This window comes from Cebus imitator, unplaced genomic scaffold, assembly GCF_001604975.1.
Source record: "Cebus imitator isolate Cc_AM_T3 unplaced genomic scaffold, Cebus_imitator-1.0 Scaffold85, whole genome shotgun sequence".
Taxonomy (NCBI): Eukaryota; Metazoa; Chordata; class Mammalia; order Primates; family Cebidae; genus Cebus; species Cebus imitator.
Window position 1 is genome coordinate 2,430,268 of NW_016107400.1, and position 18,513 is coordinate 2,448,780.

The window sequence follows — 18,513 nt, forward strand, 5'->3', positions numbered from 1 at the left end:
TTTTAGTAGAGACGGGGTTTCACCATGTTGACCAGGATGGTCTCGATCTCTTGACCTCGTGATCCACCCACCTCGGCCTCCCAAAGTGCTGGGATTACAGGCTTGAGCCACCGCGCCCAGCCCACCGAGTGTTCTTACTTGTAAGTGGGAGCTAAACATTGGGTACACATGGACATAAGTATGGGATCACAAAGCACTGGAGATTCCAAAAGGGAGGAGAAGGAAGGGGGGAGGGTCAAGGGTTGGAAAACAATCTTTTGGGTACTGTGTTCACCATCTGGGCAACAGAATCATTATAAGCCCAAACCTCAATATACACAATATACACACGTAACATCACGCAATATACCCACGTAACAAAACTGCACATGTACACTCGAAGCTATATTTTAAAAAATAATAAATAGGTTTTAAAATGCAGAATCTCAGGCCATGACCCAGACTTACTAAATCTTTCACAAGATTCCCTGAGTGAAATGCACAGTAAGCTTGAAAACATCATGGTTCTCACACTTCAGCCAGCATCAGAATCACCTGGAGGATCTCTTGGCCCCTAGAGGCTCTGATTCAGTCCGTGTGGGAGGGACCTGGGATTCTGCATTTCTGGAAAGGTCCCAGGCGATGATGATGCTGCTAATCCAGGGACCATGCTTTGAGAACTGCTGGTCTACAGTGTGCCAGGTGCCAGGGATCTGGGCTGAGCTAGACAAAATCCCTGTCTCGAAGTTGCTCACAGCCTCACATGCCCTCCTCCCTGCCTTCAGAGGAAACACCACATCAGATCCAATGTTTCCTCCCTTGTCATAAGCACCAGGAAAGCAGATGTAATATGCTGACCCTTGTAACCACATCAGTGCTAACAATGCTTACGCCTACCCTGAAACTCTCTTTGATTTCTGCAGGTAAATCCTACCTCTGTTCTTCCTAGCAGCTGCTGAGAGAGGGAACAGGTGGTCACCAGCTTTCTACTAATAACCCTTCATATGTTTGCAGCCCATTATTAAATTGCCCTCAGATTTTCCTTCTTGAAGACTACATAATTAGCTACCCTTTTCTGAATCATGGGGTGGAGAGGGTTTGGCTGGCTATAGCTACCAGCCTCGGGAACATTGGTGGTGGAAATTCTTGAACCGATGTGGAGGCTGGAGGGGATGGGGTGGGGGCTTCAGGGGGTTTCAAAAGTGAGACCATCAGACTCTTTCTCCTAAGCAAGATTCTTAGGATTTAGCAGACAGGATGCAGGATGAAGAGATGTCTGGGAGGAGGCAGGGACCAGCTGGAGGTCAAGTGCCACAGATGAGTCAAACATCTTCAGGGCTTTATGAGCACCACTGGGCTCATCCTGCCCCTCTGTGCAATCCCCCACCCTGACCCGTTTTAGCCAATGGAACATTCCTTGGGGTCGGGGGTCAGGGGTGCAGCCTAGCTGGTGGTGGGCATTGTCCTAGGCAGGAAGTGTGTGAACATCACCAAAATGATGTCCCAGCATGCTAACATCAAGGTCAAAGTTTAGACCACCTGCATCAGCATCTCTAGGGAAGCTTGTTAGGAAATGCAAATCCCCAACCTCACTTCTAAATCTATTGCATGAGAATCTCTGGGTGAGGAGTCTGAAAATAAGGCGTTTCAGCATATATCACAGCTCTCTACTTTCTGTGCACAGCCAAGTTTGATGAATGGCTGTCCTCTTGTCTGATGTGTTGTTTTCTCTTCTCAATCATATATATACATATATGTGTGTATATATATATGTATACATATATGCATATATATATATGTGTATATATATATGTGTGTGTATATATATATATATATATTTTTATTTTTTATTTTTTGAGACAGGGTCTCACTCTGTTACCCAAGCTGGAGTATAGTGGCGTGATCTTGGCTCACTGCAGCCTCAACCTCCCAGGCTCAAGCAATCCTCCCACCTCAGCCTCCCAAGTTGCTGGGAAAACAGGTGCACACCACCATGCCTGGCTAATTTTTGCATTTTTTGCAGAGATGGAATTTCATCATATTGCCCAGGCTGGTCTGGAACTTCTGAGCTCAAGTGATCTATCTACCTCAGCCTCCCAAAGTGCTGGGATTACAGGTGTGAGCCACAAACAACAAAAAAAATTATTCTCAGTGTAAATAAAACACCTAGTACAATGACTAGTAATAATATAACCTGTCTGTGTGATGTGTTTATATTTTGAAAATAAAAAATAGTACTAGCTAGCATTTATTGAGTAAATAAATGGCGGCAGGCACCGTGAAAAGGGATAAATCTAGATTGGCCCACTAAATCCTCACTCCCACTAAATGGTGCCTGTTAGTATCCTGTTCGCTGAGAAGGAAGCTGAGCCACACAGAGAAGCATGTCCAAGGTCACATAGCTAGTAAGTGGCAGGCTGGCTCCAAAGTCCAGGATTTTACCTTCCATGTTATCCCTTCTTCCTCTCTAACATGATCTTCTCTTCCAACTAAGAAATTAAAAAAAACAGAGGACTGGGTATAGCGGCTCATGCCTGTAATCCCAACACTTTGAGTGATGGAGGCAGGAGAATTGCTTGAGCCCAGGAGTTCAAGATCAGCCTGGGCAACATAGTGAGACCTTATCTCTGCAAAAAAATTTCTTTTAAAAAATTAGCCAGGCATGGTGGCATTTGCTTGTAGTCTGAGCTACTTGAGAGGCTGAAATGGGAGGATCACTTGAGCCCTGGTGGTCGAGGCTGCAGTGAGCTGTGATTGTACCACTGCACTCCAGCCTGGGTGACAGAGTGAGACCCTGTCTTGAAAAGAAAAGAAAACTAAAAGAAAGGAAATTAAACTTATGCTTTTAAGCAGAAGAAACAGAGTTACTACTCATGAACTACACGTCAGTGTTTCGAGTATATTTTTCTCTTTTGCTTTATCTCACACCAGCCTGGCAGGGAAGCAAACCCATTCTGCAGATGAGGAAAACCGAGGCTCACAGAGCTGAAGTGACTTACTTGAGATCACACAGCTATCATGTAAGCAAGACTGGACTTCTAGAAGTCAGATCTCTTGCTATCAAACCACATGGCCCCTGGGGAGGATGGAGATGAGAGGGGTCTGACTCCCATGTGGGGTTACCTGCTTATGTCCGCTCTTGGGATCATACTTAACAAGAGGCTGCCATTCCTACTTCAGACTAAGCTGTTTAATTAGCCTGGGACCTTCTTACTTCCCTGGCATTCAAAAACACTGGCCAGGGTTACAGGTACAGCTAAAACAGGATCTGAATGGCATGTTCAGGAAGCTGTATAATTAAAATGGACCTAGGAGACAAGTGCCGTCAGCCTCTATGGCAGAAATAGAAAGTCACCTAACCAGAATCTGTGTTGTTCATATGAATGCCAGGGCTGCTTTTGCAGTTCTGGTGCTTTTTAATTATAATAGGTATTTTCAGGACCGTAGTTTGCCTTGGCATCGCTAACTACCTATCTAAGGATCCTGAAGAGAAGACCGTTATGATGTGTAATTTGTCTGCCATCCAGGGCTGGGTGGGAGGGGGTTCAAAGGAAGAAGGTGAAAAGCCTGGTTCCTTTTAGAAGCTGGAGATAAAAATGAGCCCCTGGGTGCCTTCGGGAGGTGACTGAAGTCTCATTCCCTGCTCATCAGCTTTGAATATCATTCTGTGTTAAGACGGTGTGAATTTCAGAACCATCTAATCTGCCCATTGGACACCTCTTCCTGAGTGTTCCAATGCGACCTCCCCATGGCCACGTTTTTTGTTTCTTTGTTTGTCTCCCAGTAGCTGTTTCTTAGAGAACCTACTCCTCCCCTCTCTATGTAGCCTTTGTGGAATCACAGCTCATGGTTCTCACACATGCCTGGTCGCCTGGTCGCCTGGTCACCTGGTCCAGGTCAACCGAAGCAGAGTACAGGGTCCTCTGGACAACAGTAGGCAAGAAACCTAAGTAGGACCAGAAGTTTCAATATGACCTAAAAATCTCTTTTCTTGCTGGGCACAGTGGTTCATGCACCTCAGCCTCCCAAAGCACTGGGATTACAGGCATGAACCACTATGGTCTAAGAAGAATGTGTATTCACAGTTCAGAGCTAAGGAATCCAGGAGTGGCCAACCTAGAGATTCACTCCGTATCTGTGAAGGATGTCTGAGTCTCCTGCCTATCCCGTGGAATGCAGGCTGTACAGGCAATTGAGGCCCTTTGTTTTGAGTTAAAGAGCCAAAACCCTTGGTGAAAGGGCCAAAAGGAAGTTGCTTAGATAGAGAGTGCTAAGTGAAAATGCTATATAAACTGCATTTTTTTTTTTTTTTTGAGACAGAGTCTCACTTTGTCACCCAGGCTAGAGTGCAGTGGCACGATCTCAGCTCACTGCAACCTCCACCTCCTGGGTTCAAGCTATTCTCCTGCCTCAGCCTCCCAAGTAGCTGGGACTACAGGCACACACCACCATTCCTGGCTAATTTTTTAAAATTTTTAGTAGAGACAGGGTTTCACCGTGTTAGCCAGGACGGCTTCAATCTCCTGACCTTGTGATCCGCCCGCTGGCCTCCCAAAGTGCTGGTATTATAGGCATGAGCCCCTTTGCCCGGCAACTGTGTGCTTTTTATATAAACAATCGAGGCTCTTTGTTTTGGGTTAAAGGGCCAAAAGGAAGTTGTGAGGTGGAGGGCCCTAAGTGAAAATGCTGTGTAAATGGCATGCTTTTTTACATAAACAGTAGAGGTTCTCCTGTCCAGCCCGCTGCCACTGGATTGTCTGTGTATGTAAGTTCCCCCAATAAACCCTGTCTCAGTGTCTCTAAGTCTCTTTTTTGGCCTCTTGGACATGGCGCCATACCATTTCTATAAAAGTTAATGGTGGTCTGGCATGGCATGCCTTGGGCAAATGATGTCATCTCTCTCTCTCTCTCTCTCTCTTTTTTTTTTTCTGAAACAGGGTCTTATTCTGTTACCCAAGCTGGAATGCAGTGGCGTGATCTCAGCTCACTGCAGCCTCAATCTCCTGGGCTCCAGCAATTCTCCAGCCTCAGCCTCCCAAATAGCTAGGACTACAGGTGTGAAAATTAGCCGGGCTAATATTCGTATTTTGTAGAGAAGATTTTTGTTGGGTTTCACCATGTTGCCAGGCTGGTCTTGAACTCCTGGCCTCAAGTGATCCACCCACCTCGGCCTCCCAAAGTGGTAGGATTACAGGAGTGAGCTACTGCACCGGGCCAACCTTGCCTCTTTATGCCTCTTCTCACGCAAAGGGTGAGATAGTACTAGTGTCTACCTCATGGTAATCAGAGAATTAAAAGATTGAAATTTGTGTAAAGGGCTGAAAACAGTGCCTGGCACACAGACCTCAACAAGGGTTAACTTTTTTTTTTTTTTTTTTTGAGACAGTATCTTGCTCTGTTGCCCAGGCTGGAGTGCAGTGACACACTCTCGGCTCACTGCAACCTCCGCCTCCCAGGTTCAAGTGATTCTCCTAGCCTCAGCCTCCTGAGTAGTTGGGATTACAGGCACCTGTCACCATGCCTGACTAATTGATGCATTTTTACTAGAGACGGGGTTTCTCCATGTTGGCCAGGCTGGTCTTGAACTGACCTCAGGTAAAAAGGGTTAACTATTTTCACTTATGGGAACACCTGGCAAATTCCTCCATCTCCCTCAAGTGCCCCCAGGGAGCACCTGTCCCAATAGGCATCCTCCTCTGTGAGGCCCACTTCCCACGTGGCACGCCTTGCCATCAGTGCTGGAGAAAGATTGTGGATAAGTGCCACAAAGTGGTGAGGAATGGCCACTTTGGGTTCATTCCTGGACTTGTGCGTTCATAGGTCAGTGCCCCCAGCTACCAGCTGTCAGGCCTTCGTAGAGGCTGTCTCTCTCTGCACGCCAGCCTCTTGTAAATTGCAGATAATCATAGCACCTCCCTCAGCAAGCTGAGTGAATAAGGGCAACAAAACAACTATTGAGTGCCTACTCTGGCTGGACAGGGTGCTAGCTAATAGGAGTGACCAAGGTACTGCAGGCTGAAATGAAATAATACTTGTGAAGTGTTGAAGTTTGTATGCCTGCAGAATCCTAACTGCTCAATATGCATTACATGCTATATGCTACAAACCAAATATATCACACTCAAAAATGTATAGGTCTGCTAGACTTTTAGACAAAAAATATATGCATCTGAATATCACTTTTTTTGTTACTTCCATATTCATTTTCTCATTTTTCCCACCAAACAGCCCTGGAGGATAGGCAGGGCGGAGATTGTCTCCCGTTTTTACTGAGGAAAAGACAGAGACACTGGGAGGTTAAAACTAAGAGGCTGATAAGCTGGTGCCCAGCAACAGGAGATGGCTGGGCATATTAGAAAGAAATCTGGGCTGGCACAGTGGCTTACGCCCGAAATCCCAGCACTTTGGGAGGCTGAAGCGGGCCGAACACTTGAGGCCAGGAGTTCGAGACCAGCTTGGCTCACGTGGTGAAACCCCTGCTCTATTAAAAATACAAAAATTAGCAGGCATGGTGGCGTGCGCCTATAGTCCCATCTACTTAGGAGGCCGAGGCACGAGAATCCCTTGAACCCAGGAGGCAGAGGTTGCAGTGAGTCAAGATCGGGCCACTGCACTCCAGCCTGGGTGACAGTGAGACTGTATCAAAAATAAAATAAAAAATCCAGCGGAGACCAACGTCCCCTCTTCGAATCTCCAACTGGAGAGCCAGAAGCCTTGGGCTGGGAGGTTTGGTAGAGCCTGCGGGTCCAGGGCGCCCCAGCCACGCGGACAGGCAGGTGAGGGCGGCGGTGGACACGTCCCGGGGCGCAAGCTCGCTGGAGGCCGGCTGCGGGAGGACGGAGGAGCGCGCCAGGCCGGGCACCCCCGCTAGACGCTGGGTGGCGCTGCCGGGCCGCCCCGCGCTAGACCTGTTGCGTCCAGGGCGCAACTCCGGCAGGTTTAGGGTAAAGGGGCGCTCCGCTCTCTCCGCGCGACCCCTGCAGCCCTGGACGCAGCACCTCCCTTTGGGGCACTCTACGCCCACCTTAACCTGAGGCTCCCAACCAAGCAGTCTCGGCGAGCCTCACCGCAACCGTGCTAGGCGCGTCAGGTGGGGCAGGAATAAAGTTTTACCAACCCAGTTTGGGGAGAGGGCTGGATGGGGGGGACCCTCCCTGCTGCAGACTTCATGGCAGGCTGCACTGTGTCCCCTCCGCTCCACGGCCGCCTCGGGGACCCTGCTTTCGGTAGGTGCCAGCCCCCGTGCCAGCAGGATGGACTGACCTATGTACCGGCCCCTCCCACCCCCTTCCCCTCCCCCGCCTCCCGTGCGCTCGGGCCCCAGCGTCTCCGGCCCCGCCCGCGCTGGGGTCGCTGCAGTCCCCGCGGCTGCCCCGGGCTCCGTGCCCAGGCGCCCCGGCCTTATTCCAGCCTGGGGCGCGCCTCGGGAGGGGGAGCACGGGACAGCGAGGGAGGCCGAGGCGGGGGCCCTGGGCGCCCTATCTCTCCGAACCGGGGAGGCGGCCCCGATTCCAAGAGCCGGAACGCAGGGAAAGGCAAGGACGGGGCGGCCGGCGGAGGGGCGGGCGCCGCTCATCAGCCACGCCAGTCACGTCTGGGGCCACCGGCTGCCTTTTTCTTCCTTTCCCCCCTTGCTTTCTTCCCCCTCGGCTGTTGGCGAGGGCAAAGTGGCCGTGGCGGCGCCATGCCCGGGCCGAAGTGAGTGCGCGCGGGCGAAAATGGCGTACATCCAGGTAGGGCTGACGCTGGGGGCAAGGTCCGGGGTGGGGGTAGGGGGTGCCGCGCCCCCTCCGGCTGGGAGTGCGCGGAAGGGAGGGCCCACGGCTAGGCTCCCACAAACTTGCTTCAAGAAAAAGGGTGCCCGTGCGCGGTCAACCTGTGCAGCAACAGGGGTGTGCCCCGGGAGGAGAGACTGGGGACCCCCAAACCCCGGGATGGAGGGTCCTATGTAGACTCTGCAACGCGTGCCCTTGCTTCCTGGGGAGGGAATGGGGGGTGGGGTGGACTTTTCTTCCCCCACCCCCGGCCCCCGTCCCCCGTCCCCTCCTTCCCCTTGGCACCCCACCCCAGGGGAGGGGCCGTGGGGAGGGCCGCCCGGGGCGCGCCAGCCGCCCGGCCCGCCAGCTGCCGTTGCCGTGGTGACGGCTCCGGCTAATTGGCCGGCGGAGCAAGCCTGAGGCAGCTGTTCCGACCAAGAGGGACAAGGACGTCGTCTCTCCCGGGCACTGGGTGCTGAGGGGTGGGGGACACCTGGTGGCCAGAAGCGCGCTGGTGAAGAGAAAGGAGCCTGCTACTTTAGTCCGCTGCATTGGGGTCTGAGAGATGTGGACCCTCTTAACCTTGCAGAAACGTCCTCCAAGAATCCTTGGGCTGAAATAATTCTGAAATAATTTCTAAGCAGCCTTTCTGGGAGGGAGGGGGTGAAGGGGTGGACCGGGCTTCTTGACGAAAAGACCTTTCTCCTCTGCACGAAGGGAAGTGACCGCAGGTCAGCGCCAAGGTCAAGCAGGCAGACCCGCAGTGAGACCAGTTGAGCTGTTTGCTTCTGGGGCTAGCGCTTCTGAGCTGGGCAGAGAAGCTTAGACTCCCACGTCCAGGGTGCGCCTCGGCTCACATCTTGTCCCCTCAGCCACAGATGGGGGTGCTGCTGGTCCCCCCATTCCCCTCCGGCTCACATATCCCCTCAATCCTGTCCTCAGACACTTAAGCCTGCCAGGAAACTCCATGCTGTGTCACCTGGCGGAGCCTCTTCCGTTCCTCTCCTGCTTTAGATTCCCTGGATTGGCTTATTTCCTGAAATCGACGGTTTCTCTTTTCAAGTTCGGTGAAGGTCACATTACTGTCCACCCACTGTGTGCTGTGTGTTGTCCAGGGGCCATTCAATAGTCGCCCGACAAACACCTGTGTGACCACCTACTAAGTGCTGGCACTGAGGATACAGTGATGAAAACAGCACAGTTCCTGCCCCTCTGAGTGCACAATTTAGTGAGAAATGAACATGATTACTGGCTCCTTGGGTTCTTAATGGCCGCCTTCAGCACAGAGAAATTAAGTGACTTGCCCAAGGCCACACAGCTGCTTAGAGGTCAAGGTGGGATCTCAAGAGGGGATGGCGGTTGATAGGTTAAGCATTTCATATGACGATGATCCAGTGATGTTGGTTTTTCTTTTAGAACAAGGTGTTAACTATTTTTTCCTGTAAAGTGCCAGATAGTATTCTTTTTTATTCCCTGGGAGGCTCACATGCTCTCTGTCACAACTACTCCTCTCTGACTATAGCACCAAAGCAGTTATAGACAGTAGTAAATGAGTGGGCATGGCTGCGTTCCAATAAAACTTTATTTGCAGGCACCAAAATGTGAATTTTGTATACTTTGCACCAGTCAAGAGGCATGCATCTTCTTTTTAGTTCTCAACCATTTAAAAATGGTTGCAAATTATTCTTAGCTCAAGGGCTGCAGCAAAACAGGCTGCGGGGCTAGTTTTGGTCTTGAGCCTTAGTTTACCAACCTCTGTTTAGATTGAATGGGTTCTCTTTCTTCCTCTTTCTGGTGTGAATTAGTTCTCTTCCATTGGTGTCAAACACATGAACCCAGGAGACGCAACGCTAGAAAGACTCAGCATGCAGCATGCCTGGGAACGTCAGGGCACTTTCTTTCATCTTCTTTGGTTTCTCTCTGTTCCTTGACATTCATCTTGCACCTGGGCTTTGAGAAAGCTGGGGAGGATGTTTTTCAGCAGGGGTATGAGGTGGCCTCATCTCTGTTCACTTTGGTTTCATAAATGGCCTTTTTTGACCACCACACGTCTAGGAAACACTTCCCTGTATTCAGAAAATAGTCATAGATTATTATGAAAAAGTATCACTTTATCCTAAACATTCTAAAACACTTTTTCATGAAAGCCCTATGAGGGTATAATATTTTGCTGTTTTGTGCCCTGCTGTACCTTCTGGGACAATACCTGGTGCCTACTGGGTTCCACTAGGTCTTGACAGTCACCTAACTCTCATCACAGACAGGGTGCATTTTATTTTTCAGCTGGACAGCAAGCATTTGCATAGTCAGTGTCCTGTCCCACCTCAACAGCACCCCTTTGAGGTACAGAGCAGCTTTTCCACTAAAGAGGAAACCGAAGCTCAGAGAGGTCCCTGACTTGCCCAGGTCATATGATCAGTTGATGGTGAGACTAGGACTCTAGAACTTCTTGACTCAGCTTGTTGCATGGCCCCTTAGCACCTTTGGGTCTTGTTCTGTGTATGGTTTTGGCTTTAGAGACATTTGTAATGAATGCCTTTAGGCTGTTTCCCAAGCTGTTGTTATTCCCTTACCACTTCAAGGATTTTGAATTTTTCACAAGCCATGTACCACCTGCGCTACTACTATTATTGTTATTATTATTTTTTTTTGAGATGGAGTTTTGCTCTTGTTACCCAGGCTGGAGTGCAATGGCGCGATCTCGGCTCACCGCAACCTCCGCCTCCTGAGTTCAGGCAATTCTCCTGCCTCAGCCTCCTGAGTCGCTGGGACTACAGGCATGCGCCACCATGCCCAGCTAATTTTTTGTAGTTTTAGTAGAGACGGGGTTTCACCATGTTGACCAGGATGGTCTTGATCTCTTGACCTTGTGATCCACCCGCCTCGGCCTCCCAAAGTGCTGGGATTACAGGCTTGAGCCACCGCGCCCGGCCTTGTTATTATTATTTTAGATGGAGTATCACTCTGTCGCCCAGGCTGGAGTGCAGTGGTGCGATCTCGGCTTACTGCCACCTCCTGGCTCAAGCAATTCTCCTGCCTCAACCTTCCCAGCAGCTGAGATTACAGGCACCTGCCACCACACCTGGCTAATACTTTGTATTTTAAAAAGAGACAGGGTTTCACCATGTGGGCCAGGCTGGTCTCAAACTCCTGACCTCAGGTGATCCACCCACCTTGGCCTCCCAAAATACTGGGATTACAGGTGTGAGCTGCTGCACTCAGCCCTACCTATACTATTATTAACTTAATTTTTTTTTTCTATAAATGGGCTCACTTTTATTTTTTACCTTAAAAAAATCATATGATAAGGAAACATTATGTCACGACTCTTACAGGAAATCCAGATCATGTGACATAGGCAGAAGTCAACTAGAAGAATAAACATAATTGGAATAATGCCACATTACCAAATTCTAGGTGGATGTGGCTATCTCCAAGGCTCTGAGCTAGATCAACTTTGTTTAAAAGGAAGAGGTTGGGGGAGGTAGGAATTGTTAAGTGGTAAAAAGACATTAACATACAATGGTATGAAATTGAGACTTTCTCATCCTTGAAGGAGAATGGGGGGAGGGAGATAATAACTTTCTCCCCATTGATTCAAAGTTCTGAGTTTGAGTCCCACCTCAGCTCACCTCTGGGACATGCCCGAGGTTGGGGTGCAGGACTTCTAACCTATTTAGTCCACTTGGCCTATTTGGAAACCCATCTTAAAGAGAAGGAGGGAGTCTGTGCCTTGAGAACCCAGGAGAGGAAGATGGGGAGGCGGGGTGGGACCACAAGAGGAAGGGAGGGCCTCCCTCCTCAAGAGGACCAGATTAGGGCTTCCTTTTTAGTTCCATCTATTTGTGGGTGGTGATAGGAAACACCCCACTATCACCATTGGAGCAGAATTGGAAGGTAGGGCCTCCGGGAGGGCGGGGGACCCAAGTACCATCCACTGTGTGCCTGCCTGCATGTTAGCTAATCATGTCCTTTCGGGTTGGCTACATGGCTATTTCTGTATAGGAAGGTTTGCTCTTCTCCTGAAGTGTGGCTGTATTGGATAGCATGACTATCTATCCGCCCGCTCTGATTCATAACAGCATACGGTGCAAATCAAATCGAAATGCTAGAGTTTCCCATTTATTTGGTGTTGGTTAACCAGGAGGCTACCAGCAGCCCTGAAAATAGCAACACCTTGTTAGGAAGTCAGCTCCCTTCCCAGGATGGTAAGTGAAAATATGCAGGGCTTTTTTTTTTTTTTTTTTTAAAAGTGTCTGTTCATGTCCTTCACCCACTTTTGAATGGGTTTTTTTTTTTTTTTTTTTTTGTAAATTTTTTTTTGAGTTGCTGGAATATTGCTAAACTGGTCTTGTCTCTCTTTAACCCCTTCATTCCCTTATACCCTTGGCTTCATCGTGGATCTTAAAAGGGCAGCTGGAACCATTAAACGAGGTGGGTTCATTTGATGATTTGTTTGGTCTGGTTTCTAATCAAGAAATGCCTGACTTTCATTTTGGAGTCTTATGTGGGGCTGTGGGGATGTTGAATATTCGACAATAACCTGGTGTTAATAACAGCTCAGTTTCCATTCCTTTCTACCGAAAGGAGATCCCGGTTTTGAAAAGACACCAGTTGACAAGCTTCCCTCTCCACCTCTACTTATTCCGTTTGATTATCTCTGTCTGTTTCATGTCACCGAGATTCTTTTTTAAAATCTTTTCCCCTGCTTTCCAGAAGACAGAGTAATACGCATTCTGTTTCAAGAACATATTGTATAGCCCTCATGATGTCCTATAAACCACCCACATGTCAAGAAAGACGTTCACATAAACTACAAAAGAAAATACCTGCAAATGTTTTGCTTGCTGCTAATGGCTCCAGCGAGTTGATGTTTGCTATCTTTGTGCCTGCAGTTGGTAAATAGAAATGGAAAACATTTTGTTCTAAGTGCTGAGCAGCAGAGCCAGAACTCTTGAATGTCTTTTTCTCATCCGAGATCGGCTGCTTGTAATTTTGGGTGTTGTTTCTCCTCTTCCTCTTCCTCACTCTGCCCACCTCCCCTCTCCCCCTGCTCCCCACTCCCCTCCCCCAATGGCCTCAGGGTTTTCTTTCTAGAATCTCTGATCTGCTGCTGTGCAGATGGACCTGCCGGCACTGCTGTCAGAAGTGCTACGAGTCCAGCTGTTGCCAGTCGAGTGAGGATGAAGTTGAAATTCTGGGACCTTTCCCTGCTCAGACCCCTCCCTGGCTGTAAGTAAAACTGCTCTGAACTTCTCTGAAAGCAATTTCAAGACTTTTCCCTTTTTCTAAGAAGGAGGCTGGGGGCCTGGGCCATGGGAGGGAGGATTTGACGGGCATGAAAGAGCAGCAGGCTGAGTTTCCATGGACATCTTTGCTGCAGACTGGGGCTATGTTCTGTACCCCTCATTTTGTTCAGCAAGCCGGCGAGACTGGCTGGTGGTGTGGTTTTAGTTCACCTAGTAGCACATTGGGCCTTTGGAGATATGGACTGTGTAATGCTAAGTGTGTGGGAATTTTTAGTCACGTGGAGTGTTGTTCTGAGCAGAACAGGTCTGTGAGCCTCTGTATCCTTCAAGCGCTAACCACATTCTGAGGCTTCCATCCAAGTCAGTGTGACAAGATTTCCTGGCATCCAGTCCAGGGCCTGCAAGTAGTAAAGGCTCGATCAATATCCATTGCATGGATGGGCAGACGGAATAAAGAAACAAGTGCCTTTTTGCTGCTCTGAACAAGAACTTCAGCAACAGGGAAGCAGAAAAGCACCTCCGGGCTCCATCCCGTCCTCCAACGCTGTTTATGTTCTCCCTGGCATCTTTCATTTTATTTCTAATTCGCTCTCCTCCCGCGCCTGCATACAACATCTCCATCTGCCAGTCGCTCAGATATTTTGGGAACGCAGTTTTGAAGCTTCTCAGCCATGTGTCTGGTCCACCTCTCCGTGACTGAGAGAGGGATGTGGTCAGAGAGCCTGGGTACAGTCAAGAAGGTCAGAGCTGGGAAGGGTCAGGAAGTCATCAAGTGAGCTGCTCATGACTCCGAGGGGCAGGCCCAGGAGGGAGAGACTGCAGCCAGGACCCACAGCTGGAACCTGGCAGGGTGGAAGGAGAGAGTGCTGTCTTAGCTCAGTCCTTGGCCTGAGATTCCAAAAGTCTCTGGTGCCCCGTCTTTCTCTCCAAGTTGGGGCTCATGCCTCAGGCCTCTCATTTTCTCTTCTGAGAAGCAAGTATCAAATATTTCCATAGCAAAATGGCTCCGTATCCAGGCTGTGTAATCTCAACTGCTATTTCTAGTTCTGTGACCTCAAGCAAGTTGTTTGATGTCTCTGTGCCTTGATGTCCCATCTGTAAAATGCGATGCCAGAAAGAATAGTTTTTCTATCAGAGTTGTTGTGGGGAGTCAATGAATCTGGTATGTGGAAAAGTATTAGGGATGCTTGATACCTTGTCAGCGATTATAAATGTAAGTAACTCTGGCTGGGCGCAGCGGCTCATGGCTGTTAGCAGTTTGGGAGGCAGAGGGGGCCGGATCACTTGAATTCAGGAGTTCAAGACCAGCCTGGGCCACATAGTGAGACCCCTCCGCCACCCCAAGCTCACCAAAACATCAGAAAATTAGCCAGGTATGGTGATGAGTGCCTGTCGTCCCAGCTACTCTGGAGGCTGAGGTGGGAGGATTGCTTGAGCCTAGGAGATGGAGGCTACAGTGAGCTGTGATTGCACCACTGCACTCCAGCCTGGGCAAGAGTGAAACCCTGTCTCAAAAAAAAACAAACAAAAAAAGTAAATGAGATATGCATATAATATGCTTAGCACAGAGTAAATGTTCTATAAGCATTTATTTCTGTTAGTATTAGATATCAATAGAGATTAATTAAACTGATATAAATACAGTGTTAAGGAACTCTTCCATTATTCATTATTCCTAAGTTGTGGCCTGACTCCTGCAGGCGTGTGTAAAGTTGAGATTTTTAGTGAAAGCAACTCATTAATCAAGACATAATACACAGCCGCGTGCTGTGGCTAAAGTCTGTAATCCCAGTGCTTTGAAAGGCTGAGACGGGGTGACTGCCTGGGGCCTGGAGTTTGAGACCAGCCTGGGCAACACGATGAGACCCCTATCTCTACAAAATATTTAAAAATTAGCTGGGCATGTTGGTGCCTAGCGTTCCAGCCATTCAGGAGGATCGCGTAAGCCCAGGACGTCAGGGCTGCAGTGTGCTATAATATACCACTGCTCTCCAGCTTGAGCAACAGAGCAAGACTTTCTTTTTAAATTTTTGTTTAAAAAAAAAAAAAAGAGGATTCCACTGGTCTATGCAGCAGAAGTTAGTTCAGTCCATGTAATGTCTTTATTTATTTTTATTTTTATTTTATTTATTTATTTTTTGAGACGGAGTTTCACTCATGTTACCCAGGCTGGAGTGCAATGGTGCGATCTCGGCTCACCGCAACCTCTGCCTCCCGGGTTCAGGCAATTCTCCTGCCTCAGCCTCCTGAGTAGCTGGGATTACAGGCACGCACCACCATGCCCAGCTAATTTTTTGTATTTTTGGTAGAGACGGGGTTTCACCATGTTGACCAGGATGGTCTCGATCTCTTGACCTCGTGATCCACCCGCCTCGGTCTCCCAAAGTGCTGGGATTACAGGCTTGAGCCACTGCACCCGGCCTCATCTAATGTCTTTAAAGCTATGCTCACAAGAATGCCAGCTCCACGTGGGCAGGGATTTTTGCCTGTCTTGTTCACTCAGAAAAAGTTACTGATTGGCAGACTATCCTACAGGCAGAACCTGAATCCTAAAAGTCATCCAGTTGAAAAGTTAACCTCGGTTCCTTTTGTAGTTATTTTTCAAGCACATGGTGTGCCAAGCACTATGGTATACACAGGGCTACATAGGATCCTGTGACTGTGTTCAGGGAATTTTCAATCTCATGTAGTAGGTAAGGCAGGTGTGTAAGTGAGGTTGCCTCCTAGAGCTGTGGATTTACACCCTGCATACCATATATGACAGTCCGGCATAAGGTCTTGTTATGAAAGAATTCAGGAATGATGGCTTCAGGCATAGCTGGATCCAGGAGCAGAAATGATGTCAACAGAGCCTTTCTCGCGCTTTCTCTGTTTCTTCTGTATAGGCCTCATTCTTAAGCTTGTTTTCCCCATGTGGCAGCACTCGACTTGCATTTGGTTGCCATTGTATAAAAAACAAACAAATAAACAAACAAAACCAGAAAAGACTCCCATTAGCCTGGCTTGGATTATGTACCAATCACTTTCACTTGGAGGAAATGGTGCTAGAATCATGCCGGTTACCTGCCCACCCAAGAAACCAGGAAAATAGTCATTACCACCTGAAACACATGAACTAAACTACTAGACCAGGGGTTGGCAATCTTTTAACATAAAGGCCCAAATAGTAAATATATTAACCTCATGGGCCCTATGGCCTCTGTTGCAGCTATTTATTTCTACCATTGCTGTGCGAAAGCAGCCTTAGACAGTAAATGAACAGGCACGCCTGTGTTCCAGTAACCCCTCATTTACAAAATCAGGTAGTGAATTTGGCTCTGTAGTTTGCAGACCCCTGTAATAGACAACTGGGGTGTCACAACTGGGTATCTCCCCAGTAGACAGGAGGGAATAGACTACAGAAATGGGCAGAGACCACAAATGGACGCTGCGTCTGGGAGGAGCTGGGGGACGCATGGAAAATGAGCCTACGAGCTCAGGTTGAACTGGGTCTTGAATGCTGGAATGAGGAGTTTGAATTTTCCTCTGTACCGGGGGAGACCCTTCATAGGTATTGAAAATTGCTGTCAGGTACCTGTTTGCCCCCTGGATATCCAGATGTTGAGTGTTACAGATGCACAGCCTAGGTTTTGATGCTGAGTTGGAGGACAGTTGTGTTTGGCCTTGCTGACCCTTTGTGTAAGCAGGGGCAAGAGGGCTGGGACCCTCTGGGCAGACACTTTTTTTGGTTTTGTCGCTAGTAGAGAAGTGGACTGGAACTTTCCCAGCAGGGCCAATATACCACACAACTCCAGGTGGCACCATTCACATGGTGGCCATTATGAATGGCAGCACCTAGGGTTATGCAGTCTGTAGCCTGAACAACTGTACATGACCTTCATGCTTCCCAGGATGAATGTGGTCTCTTCTGAACCCTGTGCAGTGCTTAACACGTTTTTGGCACTCAGCATAATGCAAAATGGTAAGAGAAATCTGTAAATGGAAGATAGGCTAAATCATTCAAAAAGCAAATTTACAGCTTGTGTTTCCCCAGATTTATTTACCAAGCAGCCAGCTGCATGTTATCAAACAGACAGGAAGTAGAAATATCAAGTGTATGGGCTTTGCAGTGCTGTTCCTCCTGTGGCATTTGAGCCAAGAGCCATGGGACTTGCTTCTGTGGCCTGGCACGTGGCAGATGAGTGGCCCTTTGTGTGTGCTGTGCATGTGATCTTGGGCACACAACATTAATTGTCACATGTGCTCATGTCCTGTGGGCACCCAACTTTTCTTGGCTGGGCTGGGCTGGTGAAGATTAGGAAAATTGTACAGTCTGACCGGTGCGTTTTGAAGCAATGCCAGAAAGACCCTCATTGAAGAGTGAATTAAAGTCAAGTTGGTGGGTTGGTTGTCGAACAAGCATGTGTTGAATACCTACAATGCGCAGGGCTCTTACAGGTCTCTCAGAGATGCCCGACTTGGAGACATTTAGGGTTTAGCATGACTGGCTCAGTTGTGGTTCTACCATTTAACAGTGGTGCAAATTATTCATCCTTCCCCCAACCTGTATTAGTTTGTTTTGTGTGGCTGTAGAGGGATACCCAAGACTGGGTAATTAACAAGGAAAAGAGATTTATTTGGCTCGGTTCTGCAGGCTGTCCAAGCATAGCTCTAGCTTCTGCTTCTAGTGAGGGCCTCAGGAAACTTACATCCACGGCGTAAGGTGAAGGAGGGAGCAGGCATCATATGGTGAGAGCGGAAGCAAGGGGAGAGGAGGTGCCCCACCAGCAGATCTCATGGGAACTCATACAGTGAGAACTCACTCATTATTTTGAGGCCAACACCAAACCATTCATGAGGGATCTGCCCCCATGATCTAATCACCTCCCACCAGGCCCCACCTCCAACATTGGGGTCACATTTTCAATATGAAATTTGGAGGAGAAGAACATCCAAACCATAGCAGGGCTTCTCTGAGGAGGTGCTGCTGGAGCAGAGACCTCAGCTATGGGAAGGAATTAGATAGGTAGAGGGAACAGGAAGAGCTTTCTTTTTCTTTTTCCCTTTCCTCCCCTCCCCTCCTCTCTCCTCCCCCTCCCCTCCCCTCTCTTGGAGTCTCACTCTGTTGCTCAGGCTGGAGTGCACTGGCATGATCTAAGCTCACTGCAACCCCCACCCCCCTGGTTCAAGTGAGTCTCCTGCTTCAGCCCCTCAAGCAGCTGGGATTACAGATGTGTGTCACCACTTCTGGATAATTATTGTATTTTAAGTAGAGATGAGGTTTCACCATGTTGGCCAGGCTGGTCTCAAACTCCTGACCTCAGGTGATCTGCCCACTTTGGCATCCCAAAGTGCTGGGATTACAGGTGTGAGTCACCACACCCAGCCTACTGCTCTTTTTTTGTTTTTTTGAGATGGAATCTCACTCTGTGGCCAGGTTTGAGTGCAGTAGAGCAATCTTGGCTCACTGCAACCTCTGCCTCCCAGGTTCAAGTGATTCTCCTGCCTCAGCCTCCCGAGTAGCTGGGACTACAGGCACGAGCCACCAC

General features: G+C 48.8%; 1 protein-coding gene across 9 annotated transcripts in view; it reads left to right on the forward strand.

The window, feature by feature from the left end:
* Positions 1–6,894: 6,894 nt before the first annotated feature.
* The window catches only part of SYT17 (synaptotagmin 17), a 98,620-nt gene continuing 87,001 nt past the window's right edge, over positions 6,895–18,513 (forward strand). The window contains exons 1-3 of one of the 9 annotated variants that reach the window (XM_037740538.1): positions 6,895–7,205; positions 12,153–12,170; positions 12,820–12,968. Coding sequence is in view for 3 of the 9 variants with exons in the window: in XM_017534276.2 (XP_017389765.1) it covers positions 11,842–11,944; positions 12,148–12,170; positions 12,820–12,968 (275 nt within the window). In the remaining 6 variants the exon portion in view is untranslated. Of the gene's footprint in view, positions 7,206–7,274; positions 7,713–11,313; positions 11,945–12,147; positions 12,171–12,819; positions 12,969–18,513 lie in introns of those variants that run through there. The other 8 variants (XM_037740536.1, XM_017534275.2, XM_037740537.1 and 5 more) reach the window with 8 other exon arrangements.